The 17,941-nt window shown below is 37.3% G+C and overlaps 3 protein-coding genes across 4 annotated transcripts in view; 2 read left to right on the top strand and 1 right to left on the bottom strand.

Moving 5' to 3' along the window:
• LOC311296162 (coagulation factor XIII B chain-like) overlaps positions 1-17,941 on the bottom strand; it is a 409,206-nt gene that overhangs the window by 238,160 nt on the left and 153,105 nt on the right. The window lies entirely within an intron of this gene.
• On the top strand, positions 6,889-9,960 carry glrx2 (glutaredoxin 2). Of its 2 annotated transcripts, none has more exons than XM_084417849.1 (4): positions 6,889-6,980; positions 7,591-7,654; positions 9,260-9,436; positions 9,578-9,960. In XM_084417849.1, the coding sequence occupies exons 2-4, from the start codon at positions 7,592-7,594 to the stop codon at positions 9,743-9,745; spliced, it is 408 nt and encodes a 135-aa protein (XP_084273975.1). In that variant the 5' UTR covers positions 6,889-6,980; position 7,591; the 3' UTR covers positions 9,746-9,960. The 2 variants fall into 2 exon arrangements, with proteins under 2 accessions (XP_084273975.1, XP_084273974.1); XM_084417848.1 differs by lacking the exon at positions 6,889-6,980 and adding an exon at positions 7,183-7,500.
• uchl5 (ubiquitin carboxyl-terminal hydrolase L5) lies at positions 10,294-15,521 on the top strand. The gene is made up of 11 exons (XM_084417844.1): positions 10,294-10,503; positions 12,457-12,520; positions 12,608-12,713; positions 12,800-12,925; positions 13,003-13,064; positions 13,153-13,283; positions 13,360-13,423; positions 13,500-13,602; positions 13,679-13,792; positions 14,669-14,767; positions 15,195-15,521. The coding sequence occupies exons 1-11, from the start codon at positions 10,428-10,430 to the stop codon at positions 15,237-15,239; spliced, it is 990 nt and encodes a 329-aa protein (XP_084273970.1). The 5' UTR covers positions 10,294-10,427; the 3' UTR covers positions 15,240-15,521.

Below are 17,941 nucleotides of genomic sequence, written 5' to 3' on the forward strand. Positions count from 1 at the left end.
GCGAATTTGTAGATGAGCTGTTATAAAGTCACTGGAATAAGCTGTGCATTAAAGCGCAAGTAATGTGTGAGGATTGGTGAACTTTATTCTGGCCCGTGCAGTAACTTTACTTGCTTGTTAATGTTAGTATACTTGATTTATATGCTGATTTACTAAATATTAAAAAAATATTCGGATAATCATTTACCTACAGTTCTTATGGCGTCTTTCTCTTTCCTTTATTTTCTTTAACCGTGAACTGATTACTGAAAACTTAAAGCAGAACTTGGTAACTTAATAAAACTGTCTAGAAATCATTTGGATGGTTAAACAACCTGTTCTGGTGATATTGGTGACTTTCCCCGCTCACCCCAGCGTTCCCAGGTGGAAAACCGACCTTGCACCGTCCCGGCAAGATAGAAATTGGAAGTCTCGTGAGATGCGAGAACGAGAACGAGCGCGAAACACGAATTGCTTTACGGCAATTCGACATAAACACACACGCATGTATGATGTATTACCCACCTCGGTGTTTATATCTATGGGTAGACATAGCTCCACACGATACAGTTGGCTTGCTCCGATCATAACAAACGCACATGAGCAGCGGTAGAGAGGGGGAGGAGGCCGCCGCAAGTGAGTTTTTTACGACAGTGTTGTGAAATATACGCCCCACAGCTGTAGGGGGAGCTCGTGGGGAAAACATGCGACAACAAAAGGGAAAATCAGCGAAGAAGGGACTAGAGTTCGCTAGAGTTGCCGAGTTCTGCTTTAAAAAAAATAAAAACTGGGAAGGCCTGGGAAAGGCATGGAAATGAGTAAATCTTAAAACGACAAAGTCAAATTTTTGTTTCGCGCTAAAATAAAATAAACAGAACTTTTGTGAGTTAAAAATATCAGGTGTGATCGGATGAAATTCCAAAGATTCAGTGCTCACATACAAATGGAAAATTGTATGAGAACACTGCAACTTGTATCACAAAGAGTAGAAATTATGGATTCATTATTATTTGTATTATTTATTTTATTTTTACTGTGCCATATAATACATTGAATTATACAGAATCCTACTGGAATTGTTGTGGGCCACCAGATTTAGTAATATTTTAAAAAGGTAAGCAAAAGTCACATTAATCTCTTAAATCTTAAATACAGTATTCTCTAAAATACTTAATTAGCATGACTTTTTTTAGCAGTACAAGTACAAATTTCAAGAAATTTTAAGTGTAATTGTTTAAATTTTATTCATAGATGACTTCCTCATTAATGGAAATTCTTAGCAATCTGTATAAAAATAATTAAAAAAAAATTATATAAGGACACTGTGCAACTTGCTCACAGAGCACAATTTGTGGATTTATTATTTTCAATTGCGTCACAAAACACATTTTATTAATACTTTCTTAAAATAGTATGAAAGATTCTTAAAAAGTCATGGAAAAGTCTAGCCTGGGAAGCCAGACCTACATCAAGATGTTTGGTCTGGCAACTCACCATAGACACGCTCAATCCGAGGGGCGGGATAAACGGCTGTCTTTCAAATTCCCTCTGCACACAATAGGACAGCGCTTCACCCAACCAGAGCGTTTTCCCACCAGCGGAGCTAGTTGATAGATTCAACTTTTGCCATATCTGGCCGGCAAAACTACGAACACATCTTCCTTTTTTTAAGAATGACTTAAGTGCCGTTCTTTGCTCTTTTCTCAAAGAAAAACTTAACTCCAAGTCCTCCAGAGTCGCGGCCAAAGCCGATGAGCAGCCGTCATTCTTTGTTTTCAAGTAGCAGCCAGGGAACCGTCGCAACTCCGTCGTCATATGTTAAGCCCGCCCCGCATACTCTATACGCGACGTGATTGGCCTGACCCAATTTAGGTTTTTGCAGCTCGAAAGTCTATGGAGAGTTGCTAGACTGCCCTGGCTGCAAAATACATTTTGCTGCCGCTAGGGTGCGTCTAGATTTCTAGGCTAGGAAAAGTCACATTGTTGCATCTAAGCCTATTTAAGCCTAAGGCCTATTTAATGGTCATAACCATTTTAATCACAAATAACTGGTCAGGAAATTAGCAAGAATTGCACAATTACTGTAAATAAAGTAACTTAACACTAAATAGCTTCCTCAACTTGCAGACAGCCTTTTACAGGAAGAAGAGTCAGTGTTGTTCCACTCAATGTTAATGGCTTCAAACAGTTCATAAGTAGTTGAAAAATGTCTCCCAGTTTGTTTGAGGTCAACTTGAGACCTAATATACACTATACAGTTCTTCAAATCTGGACCAAGGACAAACAAGAGCCTGATGGACTTGTTCCCAAGCCACTTCTTGGTTGTCTTTGCAATTTGGGCAAGAGCATTGACTTGTTGAAAAGTAACATCTGATCGTTCCTCTTCAGAAAACAACTTTTCAATAGTGGGAAGCAAGCCATTCTGCAATATTCTCCTGTACTCCGAAGCATTAACCCTTACGCTGTGTTGAAAACCCTATAGCAAAATATATTATTTTATTTATTATACAAATATTATTTAATAATAATATTATTATCATTATGCTATATTATCACCGAATATGATTATGCTACATAATAAAGCATAACGAGAGATTTAAGCAATTTCTATTGGCCGGAAAATTTCGACCAGGAGCACCAGTGTAACAAAGTGGGGAATACCCTGGGTGAGCAAAGTCAGTACGTTTTTTAGTCCAATGCAATAACATTAACTAACATTTTCGGGAAAAAAATCCTCTCCAGGTCAAAAATAACCTCAACACAACATAAGGGTTAAATGACTTTTTACAGTGAAGCAGCCTAAAAAGGCTCCCTACACATTGACACATGTCTCTTCCTCCATGCTTCACTGTGCTGATGCGTTTATTATTCTAATCCACAGATTTTCCAAGACCCCTCTCTGGAGCATCGTCACTGTGATTCATCACTCCACACATAACTTCCCATATTCTGCCCAAAACTTCACTCTGTCTTTGATGTTTTTCTGAGACAGCAATTGCTTTTGAAGTAGTGCATTGGCTAAATTTTTGCTAATTTCCTGATAAATTATTTGTGGTTAAGACAACTAAAGGAAACGTAAAATCAACCACATGAAATCAAAGTTGTAGTTTTTGGCTTTTAGTATGAATATGTTAGCCTTACTGTTATCTATAAGTTGGTGTGCTCCAAAGCAATGACAAAATTCACATTAGGAAGATATAAGCATTGAAAACTTACGATCTCTCACTTCCACCAATACGGATCAAAGATTTTGATGACATCACTCATCATCAGATTTACTGTCCAATCAAATGCTCTCTAGAATCTGAAGTTCCGCCCCCTACACTATAAATAGACGCTGAAGCTGTGGCTGAAATCTGTCACTTGTTCACACATTTACTATTTTCTACATGGTTAATGGCACATAGTGCAATATATAGGGGATAGGCAACGATTCAGACAGTGTAAATATGCTTTCTATTAGGGCGAATGTCTTTTGCCGATTGATGTCTGGTTTCACATTAGTGTCACGATAGCACAGATCGGATCACATGTGCGAGTCAGCGCAGACCAGAAAACATATCGGACCCATTTGAATTCTGCACAGAATGCTATATGTTACTGGTCCCACCAGACTCTTGTACATTTCATTTGTACAGAGAGTCTGGCCTCTCTCCATTGACAAGCGTTAACTTCCTTGAAGGCGGGTACTCTGCTGAAGTTTAAAACTATAGGATCTGCCATAACCAATCGCTAACGTTTGGTCGTGACTTAACCCTACAACTCAAACTAGCGCACGACATCGACGTCATCGTTCTCAGCCACTCCCTCTGTTCGCTGATTGGGCCGGTCAAAAATTGCCCGGAGAAAACCTGCGAATATACCGCAAACCCAGACGACGTACTGAAGGAAAATGAAAATTGAGCGGAAGTACGTAGGAGGGCGGAGCCAGGCTAATATTTTGAAGCATTACGGAGGAGATTAAGAGGGGAAACGGTTAGAGATTAGGAGGAAACTGCGGCTTTAATGAGCTCAACAGCTCTGGCCGAGCTGTGATATAAACTAAACTCTATTGGCTATTTTTTAAAAGGGGAGGAGCTGTTTGATATGCCCCACCCTCTCTTCCTGTTTCAGTGGAAATTACGTCAAAACATAGACCCCTTTTCAGTTGGTAAACATGGTGATGTTTTTTTGTGGGCGGAGCTTAGGTGGTGGGAAAACGATCCCCCTGGCCGCTTCACTAACGTTAGTTTGCAAGTTTTGTTAGCTTGTTTTTTAATAAATACTGGAGAAAATCCGATTTGATCTTAATGTGTAAGGTCACTCACTGTCCAGGACCGCGATTGTTATTTGCAAAAGTTAATTTTAACGGACATCCCAGATTGGCTGACCCGTACACGCTCAGTCAATGGATGGACGATCTGACAGGATTAACGTTAACGCTACCTCCGGTTGACTGGCCTGACTTCTACACCTACCTGATAGAGAAACTGAGTGTAAAGAGAAACTGAGGGCATATACATCTTTAGATATAGCTGTACTAAATGGTCACGTACAAGACTTGTGTGGTAGCCTACGATCTGCAGTTCTGCCTAGCCAGCGCCAAGGCCAGACGGAAGACGACAAGTGACATTACGGTGCAATTTTAATGATGTGAAATAAAAATTCCAGATACAGCATATTCATTTTTTAACTATGTATTTGATTACCCTTTCTTACCAGGTTCTTCGAAAAGTCTAATCACAATCAATCAAAACAACAATCATAGATGATTCACAAATAATCACAAAAACATTATGCGATACAATTTCAAATTGGAGCCTGTACTCCATCGATTCTTGCACCCAACAATTGGGTGTGACATTTAATAACAATAACAATAATTTAAGCTCCTTCTTATGTAGCCGAAATCTGTGCTGGTTTGTATCGGCCACCTCCAGTTTTCCCTTTGTTTTGCCACCAGCTAACGCCGTGACGTAACTGTGACGTCGGCTCGAAATTGGTCTATTGAACAATGCTGTGCGTTTCAATGCACTTCAGTGGGCCTGTAAAAGCTTGAGTAGGCAGGCCATGCAAAAGTGATATTAAGTAAATTATGATGCTGTACACAGAGCGCAATTTGTGGATTTATTATTTTTAATTGTGTCACAAATCATTAAATTAAAAAATAGATCCTTCTAGAATTTTCGCTCGTTTACTTTTAAAACTGGGATTTTAAGGCCTGAAAAAGTCATGGAAATTAGCCATATCTTAAAAAGTCATCTTTCTCCCCATCAGCTAACGTATCCGTCAATAATGTAAAAGTCTCAAGCCTGTACCTGTGAAAGTGCAGGTTGTGGCCTTCAAAAACAAGCCCTTATGTGACAAAGTGCGGTAACCTTCTCTAACAAAATGCCACAGCTTATTGCCGAGACGAGTCTGTTGTACCTTCTCCGGGAGGAGACCTTAGTTGGCTTTGACAGGAGGGAGGAATCACGGGCAGTTCAGTGAGGCGATACTCCAGAGATTATTGGAACGGCACCCTCTCCTCCTGTGAACTCAATTGAGGTGTCATTCCATCACCGCGCCAAATCATTTAAGAGCAAAAGACGGACTGCCGCAAATGACACGAGGCCGATAAATAAAAAGACGCGCGCGTTTCCTTCGGCGGGAACGGTTTTAATAAGGCAGTGAGTGTAATCAGTGGCTTCACTAGGGCCAGGCATGATTGTCCGCCAGGGACGGTGATTTATGAGGGCAGGCGCAGCAGTGGCTTCTTGCTTGATTACATGGCGGCCCGCAAATGCATGCAGCAAACAGATATTAAATCAGTGGGGCATATTCCGATGACACCGCTCTGAAGGGAGCGTGGGCGAGGGGCGTCTGCTGCTCGGTGTGAAAACCCTGCTGGGGGCGGGGAATTACGTTTCCAGGGTGAGTTTCGGTGTATGGCGGGTCATTACTTGTCATGAGGCTGTAAATAGCAAGGAGGGTTTCGCCATTATTATGACATGTGGGTTACATGCGGACCCTTGAAACTCGCTAGATGGGAAAAGGGCGAATGGAAAATATTAAAGGGCCTATATGTGTGGCTCCGGCTCTGAAGAGTGTGGTGAACTCTCAATGTGCTTTTGCATCATAAAGGCCTATTTATTTATTTATTTATTTATTTATTTTTCAAAGCTGCAATCCAGAGCTATAGAACAATTTTAGGGCCTGTTTAGTGCTGTCATATTTCATATGGAATCCTTGGGGTTTTCAAACCATTTATTGTTGACAAAATAACTATAAGCTGGATAACTGATGCCGTTGTTAAAAAAAAAGAAAAAAAAGACAAGAACAGCCTTAATTCTTTTTTTTTTGGTTAATTCATAAGGATTAGTGGGTAGAAAAATCAATTGCCTTTTTCTTGCAAATGGCAATGTGGCATCTTTTGTGAAAAAAAAAACAGATTAGGGAGCAGCATTAAATCACTTGTCATAAAATGTGGGGGAAAAGAGAGAAAGAAAAACAAAACAGGGATATTCGAGATCCTCAAGAAACAATCATTTCTTGTGTCGGTTCTATGCATTTTACAGAATGGCACAGTGCCACCTAATGGATGCAAATGACACTTCTTTCAGAAAAAAAAAAATCTAACTTTGAAGGACAAGGGAGATGTAACTAAACATTAGATATTTATATAAAACACGCTGGTGTAGATGGACCATTTACTGTAGTTTGTGATTGGAAGGCATTTTAGGCATTCAGATGACTGTTGCGAATTAGTTGCATGCCAGATGCCAATTCTTTGAAATATTAATAAAAAATTAAAAAACTTTTATTGTGCACATGTCTACAATGAGACAATAAATGGTTCTAGGATTAAAATGCGGATGAATGGGAATTGGGTTTATGAGCCACCATGGCCCCCTAGAGGAAAAGTAGTGTCTCATAATGTCCAATGATCAGGACAGGCTGGTAAAAATAGTTCAGACACCCGTGAAGGGCGGAGACTATAGACGGTGCTTTTTACGTCATACTAATGTGTTTCCGGTTGAGAGGTACGCGTGTGTTTTGGACTTTGGATGAAAATAGAAGAAATATATTTGTATGTAAAACCACTGTCATTGGGACAGTCTTTTATTTACAGAGCGGCGCGTGTCGTTTTACACTCCACGATGTTTACGAGAGGCTGTTTATACAAATACAAACAGGCTTATCAGATTCTAAGGTCATTATGAGGACAATTCATATTACATATTTTAACATGATTGCATACATTAAATTAAACTAAGACTGAAATCAAGACCGCCGTGTTTTTTGTCCGTTTTGGACGGTACGAGTAAACCTACTTTAAAAGCGCTAGGGTCTTTAAATGTTTAAACCCCCCCTGTATGATCTCATCAGATTACAGTCTATCTGTGTGATCCTGTTAACTTGTTTCAGCCGGCAACAAGACAACAGTTGTTCGAACATGACTGACTTAAAATGCCAGTCTAATTCTCTTGTTTTTGCACTAACTGCATTTGCTTTCCTTGTATCTTTTACATTTATTTTTTACAGACCAGTGATTATAACAAGGTCACCACGTGTGTTAATCTCAGTCTGTTTTTGTGTAAATGGTTGTGTAGTTTTCTCTCAGTTTGAACTAAATTCATGTCGTTTATCTAGAATGGGGAACTTCACGTCGTCTGCGCCTGGGTTGTCGAGCTCAGCATGTAATCAGTTTGTTCAGGTAAGATTGTTTAGGCTGGTTTGTTTTGGTCACCCGATAATGAAAAGTCTGTCTAGTTACTCACTCATGTCGTTTTGAACCCTTATGACTGTCTTTTATGTTGAACACTAAAATTCCTTGCGTCCCAGATCATTAAGATTCGTAAATGAATCATTTAGAACTGTTTTTATGAACCGGATCAATTGATTCATTGAAAAGGTCTGCGGAATGTGAATAACATCTTAAAGGGATAGTCCACCAAAAAAAAAAAAAAAATCTGTCATCATTTACACACCCATGTCGTTTCAAACCTGAAGAAATTTTAAAGAATGTTGGGAGCCAAGCAGTCACCTCCCTATTGACTTCAATTGTATGGACTGAAAATACATGTAAGAAAAACTGAAATGGTCCTACCACCAATATGTGTTGTATATTTGGGCTGCACAATTAATCAACATATAACCAAAATCAATATGGCTAGGTGGATTTTCAAATCGCAAAGGCTGTAATTTAATTAAATAGATATGCGCTAAGAGTTGTCAAAAAACAATCGTCACAAATTTTTACATTTCAGTACCGACTTGGTACTTCACGATGCCAGCATTGAACGGATTCTTAAACCCCTCTGATTGGCCATTGTGTTGATGCGCTCAACATGTATGTCTGTGATTGGCTACAATGATCAACGCTTCAAAAACATGTTGTCTTTGACGCTCTTCATCGAGCGCTTGCACAGATACACACGGGAGCTTTGAAAACAGGCATCTATCAACGGATCCGTCTATCTGCAGATATATTAGGGATCTGCTGATAGACGCATGCTTTAAACTTTCCCTTTCTCTCTTTGTAAACGCTCAGTGAAGAGCGTCAAATATATCATTGTTGATTAGTAGCCAATCACAGACATGTTGAGCGCGTCAATACAATGACCAATAAGAGGTGTTTAAGAATCTGCTCAAAATGCTTGAGGGAAATGCTGGTATCGTCACATTTTTACATTTCAGTACTGACAACTCCAATATGCACTGTTTCAAAGCTCTTAAAAAATGGTGGTTAAATCACTAAGTCACATGGATTACTTTAATGATGTCTTTACTAACTTTCTGTGGCTTGAAAGTGGTAGTTGCATAGTTTGTCAATGGAGGGACAGAAAACTCTGAGATTTCACTAAAAAGATCTTCATTTGTGTTCCGAAGATGAACAAATGTCTTATGGGTTTGGAATGGCATGAGGGTGAGTGATTAATAACTGAATTTTCATTTTTTTTGGGTGAACTAACCCTTTAAGTGCTCCTTGCGGTTTCTGACAAAATAAAAGCTGAATGGCTCAACGTTTGAAAATGAAGAAATTAAGACAGCCATAAATATTAGCACCGTCATTTTAAAGTAATTTTTTTAATTATTATTATATTTTTCTCAAATACTAGATTTTTACTGGACTTTTGAAATATTATTATTATTATTATTCAGTAGTCATATTAATATATAATCACAACATTTTGGGCCAAATTGTGCAGCCCTACAAACAACAAGCAAAGCAAACCTGAACGTTTTTTTCCCCACTTATCTTGCAGCCCTAATAAATATGTTTTTATTCATTAATTTATTCATTTTTTTTTCTTTACAGGATGTTGTGTCTAGTAACTGTGTTGTAATATTCTCCAAAACCACATGTCCCTACTGTAAGATGGCAAAGAATGTCTTTAATGAGATTGGAGCTACATATAAAGTTGTTGAATTGGATGAGCACAATGATGGCCGACGTCTCCAGGAGACCTTAGCACAAATCACAGGTGCCAGAACAGTAAGTCTTGCCATTTGTTTACATTTACAAAACCATTCCCATTTCTGAATTTTGAATTTGATTATTATATAGGTACAGGTAGATACATTGTTTTTGTCAAGATGGTATTGTTGTTGACGATAGTCCTTTTAACTCTTTCAGGTGCCAAGAGTCTTTATTAATGGGCAGTGCATTGGAGGCGGCTCAGATACAAAACAGCTCCACCAACAAGGGAAACTTCTGCCTCTTATTGAACAATGTCGTCCATGCTGTTTGAGTACCAGCCCTGAGGGCTCGGGCGATGGTCAATATCAACCTAATCAGTCATAATGTTTTATATTGTATATCTATACTTGTTGGTCACCCTTGAACAGCCCAGATACAGGTTAAGTATTTGTGTCTTAAAATGTATGCTGCTGAAACTGCCTGATTTGAGGCTTTTTTTTTTATTATTAAAATTTTCTGGGACTCTGGACTTGAGTTACAGTACCTAAGTATTCATTTGTGTACAGTATACATGTATTTTAAATAAAGTATTAATGTTTTGGGTTTTTTTTTTTCTGATGTAAGCACACAAACCCCCAATGGTTTGAAATAAAACCTTATTTTACATCGTAAACTGATTATTGACGACTAGAATTCTGTTGGAATATCAAAACATCAACCCAGTTAATAGTTTGAAAGCCCTGTTATATCCCAACATGTATTCATTTAGCGTGTTATTTTTGACACGATATGGAGTTTATTACCATTTAAATGCACTATGTTTAACGACGGAAATTTCCTTTCAAAATCACTTTTGGAAAGTAACTTTTGGAGTCGAAGACACTCCTAGACACACGGAGGCGGAAGCGCGCCTCACATGTTCAAGGCACCGCATGAAGCAGAAGAATGACGCTTGTCGAAAGGAATGCCGGGAAAACGACTGTATTTGTGAATGAGTCTCGTTAGCCTCGTTTAACCGCTACACGAGAACAGTTTTCTGTTTGCAATAAGATATATAATTTCAGAAATGGCGGGAAGCGCTGGGGAATGGTGTCTTATGGAAAGCGACCCGGGAGTTTTTACAGAGCTGATTAAGGGCTTTGGTGAGCACTCAATATTTTCTTACATTAGCGGCGCGTCGCTAGTTTTGCTTCAGTTCAGTGATTTTGGTCACCAATATGATTGGTAATCATAGGGTGTGACTGCCAGCCTGCCATGTGGTTCCTGGTTTAAATCCACATAAGCATATTCTTTGAATGGGCTCAGTGTATGAGTCAGCGCTGCACTATACTTGTTAATGAATGCAGAATGACAGCTGCCTCACATTTGGTCATGTCTCAAAAAATATTGAGCAACCTACCCAGACGGCATTTTTCAGCATCCTTTACAACTTGCGGTTTTGGATGCGTACAAACATTTGTATTCAGTATATTCAGGCATCATAGGGCACGTTCCGAACATTCGATTGATCTTTTTGTGTTCGAACATTTCTTGATTCAGTATATTCAAGCATCATAGGGCACGTTCCGAACATTCGATTCATCTTTTTTTTTGTTCCAACATTTGATTCAGTATATTCAGGCATCATGTAGGGCACGTTCCGAACATTCGATTCATCTTTTTGTGTTCGAACATTTGATTCAGTATATTCAAGCATCATAGGGCACGATCCGAACATTCGATTCATCTTTTTGTGTTCGAACATTTGATTCAGTATATTCAAGCATCATAGGGCACGATCCGAACATTCGATTCATCTTTTTGTGTTCGAACATTTCAGTATATTCAGGCATCATACGGCTCGTTCCGAACATTCGATTCATCTTTTTGTGTTCGAACATTTGATTCAGGATATTCAGGCATCATAGGGCACGTTCCGAACATTCGATTCATCTTTTTATGTTCTGAGCATTCGATTCATCTTTTTGTTGGTATTATTGTTTGAATACAAACCTTGAATTCAGTATATTTGGGCATTAAGACCCTGGCAACTTATTTGTGTCTGTGTATCTTTTTGTCTTTTTTTTGTTTAGTTTTTTTCCCATGTTTATCTGCATTGCTTTAATACTTTGTAATGTTTAATAAAATAAATAAAATAAAATAAAGATATTAATATGCGCACGTTCCGAACATTCGATTCATTATTTTTGTGGGCATCGTTTCCATGTTCTGAGCATTCGATTCATCTTTTTGTCGGTACTCTTGCTTGAATACAAACTTGAATTCAGTATATTTGTTCACTATTCATACGTTCCGAACATTCGATTCATTATTTTTGTTGGCATCAAATTGTTTGAACATTTGATTCAGTATATTTGGGCATCATTTGCATGTTCTGAGCATTTGATTCATCTTTTTGTTGGTACTCTTGCTTGAATACTAAACTTGAAATCGCTATATTTGGGCATTATGCACACGTTCCAAACATTCGATTTATATTTTGTCAGCATTAGTTGCATATGAACACCTGAATTTTGTGTTATTTGGGCATAATTTGGCATTTGTTTTCCGAACATTCGATTCATATTTGTGTGGGTATTATTGGTTCAATGTGTTTCAGTATATTTGGGCATCATTTGCACATTCCAAACAGCATATTTAGTTGTCACTTGCACATTCTGAGCATCTAATCAGTGTTTTTGTTGGCATTCTGCTCAATGTTCCTCCAGCATGTTTGGGCATTATTGGTGCATTCGAGACATTATTTTTTGACCATCATTAGTACGTTCAAATGTTTTGGACCATCATTGGTGCACATTTAAAGGGATAGTTCACCCAAAAAGGAAAATTAGTAATATTGTAGTAACATATGTAAATTGTGTGATTTTTATTTCGTCCATTAGATTTAAAGATCTGAAAAAGCCCATACATGTATCCGCCCATAGACCCTCCCCAAGAAATAGGACAGAAGTTTTCGAAAGTGAACAAAAGAGACGTGAAATGTGTCTTCCTCGTCAACTTGTGATCCGATTCGACCAAAACGCATTTAATACCAGCTATTAAATCATTTGTGCCTTTCGAATGTCATGCGACACTGATCTCTCTGTTTTCATTAGGATGCAAAGGTGCACAGGTGGAGGAGATATGGAGCATGGAGCCAGAAAACTTTGAAAATCTCAAGTAAGCAAATATCCATGAATCTATTAACATACACAGTGTTCTTCCAGCGTTCTAACTGCAATTGAATATGCGCGTAAATCATTTCAGGCCCGTTCACGGTCTGATTTTCCTCTTCAAGTGGCAGCCCGGTGAGGAGCCGGCGGGGTCTATTGTTCAAGACTCAAGGCTGGATCAGATCTTCTTTGCCAAGCAGGTGAACGATTATGCGTTTAATCAAATCCTGTTACCAAATGCAAAAAGGAGATTTGGACATTTCTGAATGCGAACGTGCCGTTTCAGGTCATCAATAATGCCTGCGCGACCCAAGCGATCGTCAGCGTGTTGTTGAACTGCACGCATCCTGATATGCTCCTTGGGGAAACGCTGACAGAATTTAAAGAGTTTTCACTCAGTTTTGATGCCGCAGTAAGTTGGCGCATTTATTTTACTGGATACGTTTCATTATTACAGTTTATGAACCTTTTCTTTTTTTCTTTTTCAAGATGAAGGGTCTTGCTCTCAGTAACTCTGAAGTTATCCGACAAGTTCACAACGGCTTCGCTAGGTTGGTTATTTGGAGCCTTTTTCTCTTTTACCATATGATTGATATCATGTATAATGTTTTTTTTACCATTTTCCTTTTTCCCCCGTAGACAACAGATGTTTGAGTTTGACGCGAAGTCGTCGGCTAAAGAAGAGGATGCTTTTCACTTTGTGAGCTACGTTCCTGTCAACGGGCGACTGTACGAGTTGGACGGACTTCGTGAAGGACCCATAGACCTCGGTAGACTGAATCGACGTTGAATTGTTCGTTTTGCGCGGTCGGTTCATGTTCTTAAATGATTTTGTCACTTTCTCAGGTGTGTGTAACCAGGATGATTGGATCAATGCTGTACGGCCCGTCATTGAGAAACGAATACAGAAGTAAGCATCAAGCTGATGTGATTCATGTCGAGTCGTTGGTGTTTCTACAAAGCCGTTTAAATCATTTGGTTTTTAGATACAGTGAGGGAGAGATTCGATTCAACTTGATGGCCATTGTTTCCGACCGCAAGATGATTTACGAAAAGAAGATCGTTGAACTACAGGCTCAGCTCACAGAAGTAAGACCTTCCGACTGTTAAATATTGGATTGACAGAATGAGGACGCTTGCTTAAAGACGTTCCTGCTGTTCACAGGAAGAGCCGATGGACACAGACCAGAGCGGGAATCATCTGAGCTCCATCCAGTCAGAGATCGCCAAGTATCAGCTCCTGATTGAAGAAGAGACCCAAAAACTTAAAAGATACAAAGTATGTACATGGGTGTTCCCCTCAATGAGCTTTAAAGAGAAACTTATTTATAACTTACTGTATGATAGACCTTTCTTTATTATTATTATTAATGTTTTCCTCATTGATCCTCTAACTTTACTTTATAATATAATCATATTTATTACAAGTTTTCCTCATTTGTTTTTTTAAATGTTAATTTTATTAACAAGTAACATGTTACAAAATATGCCATTTTTCTTTTATTATTACTGGCTCTTTTTCATTGGCTCTTTAAAAACTAAGTTATGTTATAAAATAGAAAATGCACTACTTTATTATGAATATAATAAACAAATTATTATTATTATCCTCTTATTTATCCATTCAAATGTTAATTTTGTTTTTAAGTAATATATGTTTTATTGAAACTTTTAATTAATAATTATTATTAATATTAATAGTAATTGTTATTTTTGTCATTGGTTCTTAATTTAAGTTATGTAAAAAAATATCAATTTACTGTAAAATATAATGATGATAATACTTTATTATTATTGTTTTTCCTAATTTATGCTTTACAGTTAATTTGTTTTAATAAGTAAAATGTTATAAAATATCACTTTTCTTTTATTATTGTCGTTTTTTTCTCATTGGCTCTATGCATGTTATAAAACATAAAATACACTACTTTATTGTAATATAATAATAATCATTATTATTATTCACCCTTATTCATCCTTTCAAATGTTATAAAATATATAATCAATTTTCTGTTATTATTATTATTATTATTATTCATAATTGGTTAAGTTAATTTCATTAATAAGTGATATGTCATAAAATACTATTATTATTGGTACAAAGTCGCTTAAATTATGAAAATGTTGAAAAAAATGCATGTAATTATTTTTTAAGATTGAGAACATAAGAAGGAAGCACAACTACCTACCCTTTATAATGGAGTTACTGAAGACATTGGCTGAATATCAGCAGCTGATTCCACTGGTGGAAAAGGTAAATACAGTCAGAGCCGGTGTGTGTGTGTGTGTGTGGAGGACAGTCAGAGCCAGTGTGTGTGATGGCGAATCTCATCATACCACTAGAGGGCACGATTGATGCGTTATTTCTACTCTGCCTTTGAGCTTGAAGTGTTTCCCTCTCTTGGTAATTTGACTGCATGAAACCTTGCGGTTAGTTATTTGAACACTACTATGCTAAGATTAAAATCAACACCTAAGTTTAAAAGCTTAACGTAGTCCTGCAGTAATAGCACCCATATGGTACCATGGTACATTTGTGTTTATTCACCCAGCCCGTTGTTGGAAAGGCTGCATGACAATCTAGTATTCAAATTCAAAATTCTTGGAGTTCTACATTTAAATTCAGTTTCTTAGAAATGAATATAAAAATGTATTTTTCTTTCTTTCCTCGGTTTCTTCAGGCGAAGGAGAAACAAAGTGCCAAAAAAATACAAGAAGCCAAGTAACCCCACATTGTTAGACCCCCGTTTAATGTTATGCCACGGAATCACTCGATGTGCTGTTGTCTTCTGTATCCCATAAAAGGAGCGCCTGGAAGTGAAGTCGATGTCATTTCCTTCATGTCTGCATGCATGTGAAGAGATGTTTAAATAATGTCTTATTTTCATATAAATTTCATTTCAGTAATATTGTTGTTTCATGTTTTGTTCTTGTTAGCGCACAGTAAAAGATGATAAATGAGTCTTAAATTACTGTAAAATACTGTACAATAAAGCACTAATCTATTATTACTGTTTAATAATTAGGATGGTACATTTTAATTTAAATGATACACATGTGAAAAGTCTCTTCTGTCAGTAACAAATCAATAGGGGAAGGTTTTTAATCATATAATGTATCATAAATCTGCACTAACAACATGGAAAATGTTCCTGTCTATTAGGCAAAAGCAAACCGCTTCATGTTGTCGAAGAACTTGTTTGCTTTACATAAAGCTTCGTGCTTCTCATGTTAGCAAATAGAGCTGGTTTTTGTCCTGATGTTTCCTGTCATCTGGGATGTTTAATTTGGGAATATGACGCAGACTCACATGGGTAGACAGACTGCGGTCAGGCTTGTTACAACCATAGCAACCAGTATTGAAACGATATCTTTATTTCCATGTACCGTTCCTCAAAATTATCACATTAGCTAATCACTTTTTTGCTGACAATACTGTTTTTGTTTACTTTGACTTTCAAAAATGAAACTACTGAGAAATATTCACTGGTGGAGTGATGGGTAATTTGCTTCGTAGTGTTATTTTAGTATTTTTGAAATACTATTATAGTATTGATTCATGTTTTAAATATTACAACATTCAGGTTCTAGAAGTAAAAACTCAATTTAATTTCTTCATAGGGAAACTGATATTTAACAATAACTTATACAGCCTTACTGTAAGCTACAAGGTTGTTAACTGATAGTATTTGCTTCTGTTGAAGCCATTAGCCCACATTTAACAGCAGAATTCCTGGTGAAATCTGCATTACCCATAATGCTCTACAGACATGCAAAATTTGCCAAAGAGCTCTTTAGCTCTGCCCACTCCCATGAAGCACTGCGAATAACGTAATTGAAATCGCATACTTCCCTACTTTTATAGTTGGTGAAAAACAGTAAGTGACAAAAGAAGTATGTCCGAATTCACAGTACTCATAAAAAAGTTGTCAAAAAAGTCCCCGGATGACCTACTGCTGGCAACTGTGTGCATACGAGATGGACACACTAATATCCCATGATACCATGGGAGAGGATTTGTAAATGGCAGTGAAGCAATGCAACTGACGCTGGTAGGTCACATGATAATGATTGACAACCTGAGGAATGTAGTTCGCCAGAATTCATACTACACACATTCATCTGAAGTGGCGCCTGCGCAGATCTGAAAAATCCCTATGGGATAATATGGAAAAAGAAAAAGAAGAAAACACACATCTGAAACCAGGGTCACTATTAGCTTTTATTTTTATATTTTAATTTTATGTTGCCTACTTTTGTTATATATAAATTGACAAAAGTAGGCTACATAAAAATTTACATTTAAAAATAAAAGCTTTTTCAGTAATGAAAAACAGAAATAAAAATACATTACAGCTATATATATATATATATATATATATATATATATATATATTCTCTATATATGTATATATATAGCTGTAATGTATTTCTATTGCAGTTTTTCATTGCAGTTGGTTGCTAAAGCAACATTTCAAGCAAAAGTTTTTCCTCTAATTTAAATTTTTTCACTTTTTTTTTTTTTTTTTTTCAATTAACGAAACTAACAGTTTTTAATAGTTTTAGATTTAAAGCTGAAGTGTACTTATTTTATGTTAAAATATTTTATGCTGCCCGTCATGCAGAGGAGACGTCTGAAATATGTTTGTCCAATCATCATTTTGCACTGCAGCTCCGGTTGGTGACGTGCGTTGGCATTTCGCGCCACTTTCTCTGTCCCGGATTTATTTATTTTTCCTTACCCATGCAACTGCAGTTCTCATGAAGTGAAGTGATGGAAACTTCAGTAAGTGTTGTTCGAAAGAGCTGAAAGGGTGTTTTAATAGTGTGCAGCGTTAAAGCAGACACTTAAATCAAGTTTGGCAATAGTTTTGCATTTTTCATCTGTTCTTGCAGCTCCGAGACAGTCGTTTACACAGTGACGTGTGACTTGAGTTTCTATTTTTTGCCGAACTGTTTATTTACATTCTTTCAAACAACCAGACCAGTAACAGCTAGTGATGTTAAAGAGATACGTGATAACCGTGTCACGATACAGTCTCGCCCGCAAGAACACGCTATCACAACAGCTGATAAACCGTCGTATGTAGTCGCCATTACGTTACCTGCTTTGTGACGCACGTGTAGTGTTATCCGCTTAGTTCAAACAATGTGAAACATCTTACTCTTGCCAAAAAGAATGTGTAATATTGTTATAGTGGACAAGTTGTGTAACGTTACATGTGCAAAAGTTCCTAAATTCCAATCATTTGAGTTATCTACATGATTAACAGGAATAATGTGGCAACAGCCAAACTTTTTTTTTTTTTTTTTGGACACAGAAAAAATATTGTTATTATAGGATATCTAATTATAGGTATTAAATGCACTTTTTTTTCTCCCCCCTTTTTTTTTTTTTTTTTTTTTTTGTTTATATATTCAGCAAGCC

The sequence above is a fragment of the Rutilus rutilus genome, assembly GCF_951802725.1.
Source record: "Rutilus rutilus genome assembly, chromosome: 8".
NCBI lineage: Eukaryota > Metazoa > Chordata > Actinopteri > Cypriniformes > Leuciscidae > Rutilus > Rutilus rutilus.